The sequence below is a fragment of the Nesoenas mayeri genome (assembly GCF_963082525.1).
Source record: "Nesoenas mayeri genome assembly, chromosome: 2".
NCBI classification, from domain to species: domain Eukaryota; kingdom Metazoa; phylum Chordata; class Aves; order Columbiformes; family Columbidae; genus Nesoenas; species Nesoenas mayeri.
Genome location: NC_137543.1, coordinates 55,913,479 through 55,924,279, shown reverse-complemented (window position 1 = coordinate 55,924,279; position 10,801 = coordinate 55,913,479). Strand labels below are relative to the sequence as shown.

General features: G+C 43.2%; 1 protein-coding gene across 1 annotated transcript in view; it reads left to right on the top strand.

The window, feature by feature from the left end:
• Positions 1–376: 376 nt before the first annotated feature.
• Positions 377–10,801, top strand: part of PIEZO2 (piezo type mechanosensitive ion channel component 2) — a gene marked incomplete at both ends in the record, with an annotated part of 302,122 nt that continues 291,697 nt past the window's right edge. The window contains one exon of the mRNA XM_080364144.1: positions 377–440. Within this exon, the coding sequence (XP_080220270.1) occupies positions 377–440 (64 nt within the window). The remainder of the gene's footprint in view (positions 441–10,801) is intronic.

Here is a 10,801-nt window from a genome sequence, read left to right as displayed (position 1 = left end):
CGGGGCGCGCGCCGTGGGGTGCCGCGGGCCGTGGGGGCGGCGAGGGGGGTGGGGGGTGTGGGGGGAGGGCGCTTCGCGCTGCCGGCCGAGGGAGGGAGGGAGGGAGGAAAAACGAGCGGGAGAGAGGGCGGGGGAGTCCCGAGGGGGCGGGCGTGTGCGTGCCCCGGGCCGGGGGTGCGGCGCGGCGCTGGTTGCATGGGCTGCCGCCGGGATGCAGCGGGAGGCGTGAGGCGGCGCGGCTGAGGCGAGGCGAGGAGGTGACGGGCGATGCTCCGCCGCCGCGGCGGCTCCGCGCACGGTCGGACCTAAGAGCGGCAGTGGAGCGCAGAGAGGGACTGCTCTCCGGCCGGCCGGCCGCGATCCCCGCCCTGCCGCGATGGCCACCGAGGTGGTGTGCGGGCTCACCTTCCGGCTGCTCCTGCCCGTGTGCCTCACTGCCGGTACGTCCCTCCCTCCGTCGGTGGGTCGCCGGGCGGGTGCGCGTCCCGGGGCCGCGGGACCGTCCTCGCTGCCCGCGGGGCCGGGGGCTTGAGGGATGCGCCGCTCTCCTTCCTCGCGGCTGCTCCCGCTGTTATCCCAAGAAACTTTAAACTTCGTTGCTCACCGTTTATTTATTAGATATTTGTTGGTGTTGTTACTGATACGATTTTGTTGCTGCGCGCCCGCGGCTCGCACGTGTTGCGGGGTTCTGCTCGCTGCGGAGCACCGGCTGCGCGGAGCGGAGCGGCGTGCGGGGCTCCGCGGCTCTTCACTCGGAAAAATCGCCGCTGGCTCCTGTGCCCCGCGTCGTCCCGCATGCTCGGGGAAGGTGTGAGAGCACTGGACCCCCAGTCATTCTGGCTCATCTGCCTTGTGAGGGTTTCGGGGTACCTTGTAAAAGCGGGGTGCGAGCGTCTTTCAGAAAGACCAACTCTCTAATTCACGGAGGTTTTCAGGAGGGAGGTTTTTCTTATTTCGAGAGAGAGAAATTTCAGTTTATTAAATCGCGTTACTTAGTAGGCGGCCATCCAAGAAACGAATTATTTTTGGATGGAGAACTGCGGTGTCCAGCCGTGGGTGAATATGTTAATATTAATCCATGCCCTCCGCACAATTTGAAAATAAAACTCTGAATAAGCAACGATTACTCGTTAGATCGGCAGGACGGCGGGCCCGCCTGCAAAGCCGCGGTTGCGGAGAGCGGCTCGGCCGGGCGGCCGCGCCTGGGGCTGGTGCCTGTCGGGGCGATGTGGGCTGCGGGGCGGGAAGAGGGAAAGCGGGGGCCCGGGATGGTCCCCGTTTCACGCACGCCGTGGAAAGAAACCCCTCAAAATTCCTCGGCGGCGAGCCCCGCGCCGCGCATGTTCCGCGGGCGGCGGAGCGGTGCCGGCCGTACCTTGCGCGGCCGCTACGGCGTTCCCGGGCCGGTCCCGGCTGCCGCCAGCTCCTTCCTGGCCGTGCGGAGCGGCGCGGAGGCGTGCGCGCAAGACCGGGGCTGCGGGCACCGTCTCCCACCCCCGGGGTGCAACTCTTCGTGCTGCCTCACCGGCTCCCCAGGACAGGGCTGTTCAGCGGCCCCCCCGAAACACGCAGCCTGTCCGGGTCTTTGCCCTTGAGGAGCCCCGTGGTGGCCTGACCACCACCTCTTCATCTCAGCATCTTCCTTCCCCCCAGCTCGGGAGATGTCCCACGCTCTGGCTTCAAGTGCCCTTCGCTGCCTCTGACTTCTCCTCCGGGGAGGAGGACGTGAGCCCCATGCTCAGCCCCGGCAGAGATGTGCAGGACCCGAGCGGCTCACTAGTGCCTCATGGTGTGCAGCTCCTCTTGCTTTCAGGGACTGGGAGTGAAAATACCCCTTTTTTTTTCCCCCATCACTTTGTTTGAAGCATTGTGGTGGGTGATGTTAGCAGGGATGTAAGAAAGGTGAGATGGGTGCAGCTTTCCAGTCCACCGCCAGCACCCAGTTTCTACTCTCTCTAAAGCCCGTGGTCCCCCTGCAGGTGCCTGGACCTGTGGTTGGTGGCCACTGCTGGGGCTAGGGAGGCCACAGCTCCCCAGGCCCACAGCAGCAGAGCGGCCCCCACCTGCTTTGAGGCCATCCCCGTACTACTGGGTGTCAGTGCCTTGGTGGTCAGTGTGCAGGAGCGCTGTGTGCAGAGGAACTGGGTGGTGGTGGATGGGGCAGATTGCCCACAAGGCCAAGGGTTGGTGGTACCAGGAAGGTCTTGATGATGCCAGGGCTGAGCATAGGTCACCCCTATTTGAAACCTATTGGGCTCTGTCCACATTTTCTTTAATCTTGTGAAAGATGGTTGGATTATAGATGAGGATGAATTTGCTGGAAAGACATGTAGGGAGAAGAAAAGATCCCAGAAGACAAGTTGTATTCAGGTGAAATTTGTTTGTATTACTCCTAATAATATAATATCTAGCTATGATATTAAAATAGTAGAGGTATTGTTCTTTCAGATGCTCACTCTGGTTCTTGCCAAACTTTCTGTATCAAAACAAGTTCAAATAAAATTGTTTTGCTGTGCTGATTCCTGATGTTCGGTAATGCAGAGGTACTTTCGCATTGCAGTAATACTTACACAGATGAGAACTGATACTGTCATGAATTGCTTATGGTCATAAATCTTACTCATCTGAAGATTAATCGAAACACAAAACCCGAAGGAGGGACGTCCCGTCTTGAGAATGAAGAAGAAATCCCACTGCGGAGCTTTGTTTTTGGACCTAGTGATCTTGTTAGTTGGATTTGAGAGGGGAAATCAGTAAATGGACAAACAGCTTTTTTCTTACCTTAATATACTGTGTCTGTAGGTGTTATTATTTTCCTTTTTACAAGCTGTTAGTGGAGTCCTCACTAGGGTGAAACCTGGTTCAGCCTGCTTCACCACCATTCTTGCATCTGCACCTGAGTTATCCCTGAGCTAATGTTCTCCTCCTTTCCAAGCATCAAGGAAGTGTTTAGTGGGCTTCTGGAAAGAGGCTTTTTAGACTTCATATATCAGAGTGATGGTTTTTTGTCTGACTTATGCCGAGGTTACATCCGCAGTTGAAAAGCTGCCACGAGGACTCACTGCGCAGAGTGATGCCTTGTGTCTCCTGCCCCTGTCTGGGCAATAACTGTGTCTGGCTGTGCCAAAAGGGTGGAAATACGGAATTGTTCTTTCGGTTCAGAATCTGTGTGTGTGTGATTTTAAAATGCTAGATGACTGTAGTTTCTCACTGTGGTAAAATTTGCTTTTCTGTTTCTAAGAGTAGAAAGTAACTATATTGGAGAGCCCTGACGAGGTGTGTGGAGGGCAATGGCAGCTGTGGCAAACTCATTAGAAATAACACCTCTGCTAAGCTGCAAGATGATTCTTTAAATACTTTAAAAAATGGTTAGTGCTTTAAATCCTTAATACTTTAAATACTTTAGTGTAAAAGTAAAATTAAATACTAATGCTAGTTCTTTTTGCTGATATGAAATACTTTCCCAACCATTAATTAGTACCACATACCTGAGAATACAGAATTCCTTCTAAGAACTTTTTAGGATTAGGTCTGTAGCACTGCAGAGTGTAATCTTGTGCAGGTAAACCCAGACGTAGCCATTTAAAGCTCAAGAATTACATGTCTTGAGTGTCTGCTGAAGACAGGAAGTTTAACATGTACTAAATGAAAGACTTTGGAGATTGAAGAGCTGGTTGTAGGCTTATGACTTCACAGCTGATCATGGCATTTTCACAATAAAAACTCATGTTCATTCTGATGCGAACTCGAAGCTTAAATGATAAGGCACAGTAATGTGAAACTTCCTCACAAATAAAGTCCTCTGTTCTCTAATAATGCAGAGAGACAGAGTTGGTTCTTATTTTTTTTTTTTGGTGAGATTACTGCAATGTGATATTTTCCTGTATTGTACTTGTACAATGCTGAAAAAACAAATGATAACATGGAGGAGAGGGAGCTTTTGGCACTGGTGGTGGGAAGTGGGCTTTTTGTGTTTTGTTTTTTAAAGCTTAAGCCTTGGCATGAACCTGTAGGTTTTTTTGTTACTGGTATGAACTTGAAACATGCAAAATGTGATTTGTCTATCTGAAATAAGGCATTGGAACAATATTTTGCTAATTGCTTTCTTTGGTTTGTAAAGACTTGAACCACAAAGTTGTGGTTTACATCACTTGATAACAATAATTATTCCGCTTCCAATTGCTTTACTTCACACACATTTCATTAGTTTTCTTTTAAGCAAAATATTATTATTTTCAAATGCGGTACTGGGAAAAAAGTGCTTAGAGAGAACAGCTTTCTCTGGTGTTTAACTGATGCTGCTGGATTGTGTGTTATCAGCAAACTGTGTTTGCTGAGCTATTGTAGCTGCCTGGCCCAAGCGCTTCCCAGAAGTTACACTTGCTTTCTGAACTTTCAAATTTTGATGCAGATGAAGTAAGAATTGTAGGAGCTTCTAGAAAATTGGGGGTTTTTGGTGGGGAAGATGAGCACAGGTGTCAGTGATGGCAGGTAAAAATAAAATACTTCAGAGTTTTTTTGGGTGACAGAGTTCATAAATTAGCTGGAAGTTTTCGCTTGTCAAGCTAAATCTTTGAACTCCTGCTAAACAGCAGAAATTGCTCGTATTTCTTCTTTCAGCGACCCGTGAATAATGTTGAATGAATCAGAATGATCGTCTTTTCAGGATATAAAAAATGTGTTTGAGAGGATGTTTTTTAAAGCATACACAGTATTTTTAAAAACACATATATTCAGTTGTTGGAAGTGCCTCAGCAGGATTGCAGTCCTTGTTCTGCCTTGGAAGGACGAGGTAGATTCCAGCATGCTTAGGTGCTCTTTGACTTTTATCTGTAAATTAACAAGTATTGATGAAAACCTTGGAGAGGAAATATCTGTAGTGTTACATTAGCAGGTATGAAAATAGTGTTTGAATAGCGTTTTCAAGAGTGTTCAAAATCCAATACCTCCCTATATGTTTTGATGCTTTGAATTATTACTATTCACATTTTGTGTAGTTAGAATAAGTTGGACAACTCTGTAATATTAAGGCAAGTCTGTGGAGGCACCGAACGATGCCATGCTTGGATTATTATGTTTTAGCTGCTTATAATTTATTTCACTGGAGGTGGGTATTTCAAAATGATGGTACAATATGACATTGTGTTGCAGTTTTCAGGAGACTGAATGATTTTTATGTGCCAATCTGTACAGGTGATGTTGTCAAGGCGATGACAAAGCAATTTGTGATACAGGACCATTCAGATTGAGAAGGTAATTTGCATAGTGACACATGTGACAGTAAATACATATGAATATGTGTGTATACATACTTACTTTAAAAGGCTGACATTTTAAAAAATGAAGTAGACTTCACATAGTTAGCGAGAGCACTCCTTGTTATGCTTTAAAATTGGCCAGTTACTGAAAAGAAAAGACAAAGAATGAACAAACTGATGATATTTTTTTTGGTCATTATGGTGGCACTGGGGAATATTTATTATGATGTACTGAGAAGAATGATCGGGAAGAGCATGAGATTCACATAGACTTCCTGTTACATTTTGAAACCCTGTTGTTGTTGTTGTCCCAGAACACTCATAAAAATGTTAGTCACAGCAACAAAAAGCCAAGGAACCCCTTCATGGGTAGCGTGCTGGGAAAAACAAAAACCCAAACCAAACACAACAAACAAAATCAAAAATAAAAAAATCAAACAGCAAACTTAGATGCCAGTCTTGCAGGAGCGGTATTTTCCAGGTTTGTGGGCACAGATTTAGATTTTCTTGTGCACAAAAAGCAAAGGTCATTTAAATCTCTGCAGCTTCCATCTCATGTCAATTAAGATCCAGAGAAAAGTGCTTTGGGGATAGCAGGGAGGCAGCAGTCGCCCGCAAGCACAGTACTTGCTCTTGTCTGTAACAGCTGTCTCAGGCTGGCTGTGTCTGCTTCCCCCTAGCATGCAGGCTGAGAAACTCTTGTTTAAAGATGCATCCCACAAAAAATGGGTATAAAATGTCTCTACTTGAGTTCTTAATACCTCTACTTATTTATCCTCACTATTCTGTTAAGTGTTTTGAATCTACTTAATGTTTAAGATGAGATAGATAAACCCAGAGCCTATAGATTTGCAAGGCTTAGGGCTTGCCTGATAGGTAACTTGTCCTACAGGCAGTATTGAACTTGGGCATGGAAATCGCTGGAAATTTGGACACCGTTACTTGGAGAAAACGGACAACTTGCCTGGTGACTTGTAGGAACTGGAAAGCACTTGAATCCTTAATTGATAGCAGTGGAGCTTATGGGTGTCAACTACAAATTGTGTCACGCGTGGAATTCCCTCTCTGTCTTTTAAACTGCAGGTACAACACTGAGCATTATTCTGTTGGGTTTTTTTTAGTAAGAGCAGTCAAATCATAAAATGAAATGACAGAACTGTATGTATTTTGGGAACGGATAACTTGTTTTGGGGATATTTCTGAGGGAGGTCAAGGGAGACCGTGGTGCTGTTATTGCATTTGTACATGTATAGCCATGGTGCTCTTCAATATCAGGTAATTTGCTAAAAGTCCAAAAATGTGGGAAACACATATTGTAAGGCAACAGGCTGGGGAGATGGAGTGCAGCAGTTTCAACCACTGAAGGACTAAAATAATTTTGTGGTGCAGCTTTACCAGCGTGTTTGTTGGAGTAGTGGAGTAGCAAAGGCTGGCAAAACCACTGACTTCAGAATGGCTGGCGCTGCTAAAAAGGCTCTTGGAAGGGAATATGTTTAAACAGATTGTATCTGAGAGGGACTTCAGATGATGCAGTCCTTCAAAAGAGTAAAACCTTTTTCACATGTATGCAAAGCTGCAGAGTGTTCGCAGTCCAGCTTTTCTCCTCTCCATCTCTTTCCTCTTTCTCTTTTTACATTGAAATGATAGCCTTTGTGAAGCTAAAGCATCTTATTTTGAGGATAACTTCTCATCACTAACTGCTTTCTACTTTTGAACTGCAGCACTTTAAGAAACAGGCTGTTTGAAACGGGCTGTTCGCTTTCTGTCTTGAAGAATGCTGTTAGCAAGTGCTAATTAATAAAAAAAGTCTGTGTAGTCAAGTAGATTGTAACAAGCCTCTGTAATATCTTTAGGCGGTTCTAAAGATGCTGGTAGTATGACTTGCTAAGTTAGTAAAATGCTTTGGTTTGGGCTTTTTTTGTTCCCTGTGCTGTAGGAGATTGGTCAATATGTGTTACTAAATCAATCCAGATTTGCTTTCTAGGGTAAAAGTTTTCTGAAACATTATCTTTTCTGGTGATCACAGGTCTCCATGCTGTCATCTCTGAAGGTCAGAAGCTGGTAGCATGCAGATAAGAAGTTTTCCAGAAAAAGGGCAGGTGTTGCTGACTGAAATATGAGTGATGGATTCTTGTACTGGGAGAAACTGGTATCCTGGCGTTTATTCTGTCAGATAAACCAACTTAAGATTTTGAATATTAAAAGAAACCCAAAAACCCAAACAAACCCTTCACAAGCAGAATTGTATAATATCTTTATTTTGGTGCGTTTGTTAGAAGCGTATCCTTTGGTGCATTACGTTCAGGATGTGGTTGAATTAATGTACTTCTCCTTTTCTCCTGAGAGTCTTACCTGTCCATTTCCCGTCTTGACTTGGCAGTTATAAAACCTGAATGTCACATGAAGGTTGCTATTCTGCATCTTAATTTCTTTCATGTCTTTAATTCCGAGCTGCGGTGTTGCCTTTGATAATATTCTGTAGCAATGAATTCCGTGGGTGAACTCCACCGTGAATAAAAAGGAGTACTCTTTAATTAGTTTTTAGTTTGTTGCCTTAGTAAATAATCCTTTGGATGGGAAAAAGTATGTATAATCACTTAAATCAACAACAGTCTAGTGTTCTATTTACTCTAACGCTTTAGAATAACATTTGCAAGGCATAAAATGAACTGTTAAGATTAACTGTAGAAATTAACAGCTCTGAGTTTCCTATCAATTGTCCACTTCTGAAGAGAAAGGGATGAGGATTATCTAAATCTTCTATCCCCTCATAAATAAAGAGTTTTAGGGTGCTATATTTTTATTATTTGAATTATTACAGAGTGCAGTTTAACACTTCTTCCCTGGGCCCATTCATGTGGTCTTCAGTTTGGAAACTCTTTTGGAAACAAAGTAAAACGTAAATAAGCGAGCCTGTGTGTTTGTGAGTGATACACTAATCACTCTCTTTTTGGCAAAATATTATAAAGCACAAGATTAGACATTACATACTCTGTTTACTGTTTCCAAGATGCTAAATTGTTAATGTAGCTTGACAAAACCACGACTTGAGACTGAAGTGTTTGTGTGGTATTAGAGAGAGGGTCAATTCTGCCCCTTGTTCAGAAGTTGCATGGGAGACTGAAAATTTTGTCCTTAACAGATAAGGGAGGTTATTCTGGCTTCTCATTGTGCCGAAGGATATGCAAACCCTGCATGGGTAAAGAGATGCTAAACAAGGGCTGTCTTTTCCCTGGTCATGCCAATACCATTCAATAAACTGTATGGGGTTTTTTTGGTAAAATAGATATTAGATAAATCAACTCTTAGATAGTTTGCGGAATTTTGTAAGGCCTCTTGCTCCAAGTTGCAGGTGTCTGTTTAGCCTTTAACTTCAGTTTAGCTTTTGTGAAATGCAGATTGAGGTTGCAAAGGCTCAGAAAGGAATGATCAGCAAAAAATATTAGAGAGTCAACATAACCCTCCCTTAAAATACTAAAGTAAACCTTTCTCCAAATTGATAAATCTCCAACTGTAAAACTTGATGCCGATTACAGCATTATGTACCACTGATATTGCTGATTTTGCTTGTCTAGAAAATCACCTGCTGATCTCTAGCAAGCCAGTACAGTGTCATTTACTCTGAATTTCGTTTTAATACATGCTCATATAGTGGAAAATGTCTGGAACACCTGAATGGTTGCAATACTGGCTGCACCTGTTTGTGTTGTGTTTTTCTTCCCCTGTTACAATTCTGTCTTTTTACAATATCTTTCAGAAGAGCAGTTTCCTGGTCACCAAGAATAGATTAATTCATAAGCCAAGGGCAAGTGAGGGAAATTTGTCACAAATTCTGATTTATGCAGAAAACTTTTACTGCCATAAATAAATATTTGCTCATGTTGTCATTTTGTTGGCTTACTTCTGTGAGAATATTGTCAGACAGAATTCATAGCTGTGATTGCTAAGATGTGTTTCAATTAATTGGTCCTTCGCTCAGTGCTTAGAATTTTAAAAACCTGTCCTATTATTATACATTCCTTAATAATGCTGGATATTTTGACAAAGATACATACTTAATCCACTTCCATAAGATGAAAAGAAATGATGTTTTAACCTTTTGAAACTTTGTCAAAGACCAGATTACTTTGTGGGATGTGTTTTGCAGGGCATCTTTTTAGAAGACCTTCTCTAGACATTTAACACAAGCCGAGTTACTGTTTAATGTGGAGAACAAAGATCTGTGAAGCATGACCCATATCTCTTATTTGTGAGCTAAATGCCAAGCATGTATATTTGCAGTGTAGTGCTATGTAAATAATAAATATCACTTCCATTTTCTATTTTCTCTAGATTGAAAGGAAATCAATAAACAGCTTTTTTATTAAAAAAAAAAAAAAAGAAAAGGCTTTGGATAAAATGCCATTACTCTGTTCTTAAAACTTCAGGTAAAGATAATCAAGTTTAGCACTGTATTCCATCATTTCAGTATTTAATTGAGAAAAGAAAAACCAAACAACAAAACCAACAACAAAAAAAAACCCAATAAAACCAGCGTGGTACTGAGTCTATTTGTCTTTTTGTGAAAATGTGTCTCAACTGGAAAGCTTATAATCTCCATTCTTTTCACTGTGTTTCTTCTTATAAACCTGTATTTAGACTTTGATGTTGCATGTTGTTCAGCCTTGCTGGTTGTTTTCTTCTGAAGTCTGATCAGGTCTTTCCTTGTAACAGAGCTGAACAAAAGCCTTTCCTGTGATTTTAAAGATGTTTTATTAATCATTTTTGTACATCTGCTGATTAGGAGAACTCTTTGTGATTTACTTCTATGGTAAATGAGCTTCTCATCTTTCCCTGATGTGACACATCTTTCTTTTCCTAACCTTTCATGTACTTCATACCATGCATTGGTGAGGACCCTTGATCTTTGGCCAATAATGTCCATATTTCTATAAAAATGCATTTCTGAGGAGAGGTCTGTCATTTGCATGGATTGGAGTTGTGTTCAAGAGTCTTTCTTATGTGGGCTGACAGCTGTGGTGGTTGGGGTGGCAGATTGTAGAGCTCAGCTCACAGCTTCACTCTTTCCTTATGCTCAGAGGAAACAACCTTCATAGTCCTTAAGATATAGCACAGAAAACACGATGGATAGAGGGGGAAAAACCTTGCAGGCCATGCAAGTCTTATTTACTCTGTACCACACAAGCCCGAAGTTTACTGTCAGCTCCTTTCAAAATAAATCCAATAATTGACTTCATCTCCTTGTTTAACGGCTGATTGCTCTTGATGGTGGGCCCTGTAATGTTTAGAAGGATTAGCATTCAGTTATGTTTATTTTCCATCACTCTCCTTCAAGTGATGCCTCAGTCATGAGAGAAATCCCGAGTCTGAGAAAATTGACCCTATTTTACACTTCCTTGACCAGTACAACTTTACTCCCAAGTTCAAATCTTTTGATTTGTTTGACCTTGAAACACAATGTCTATATGTATATGCTGAGACAAAATACAATACAAGAAATACTGTGTGTATATACAATTTTATTGATGTAATGCATCTTAAAA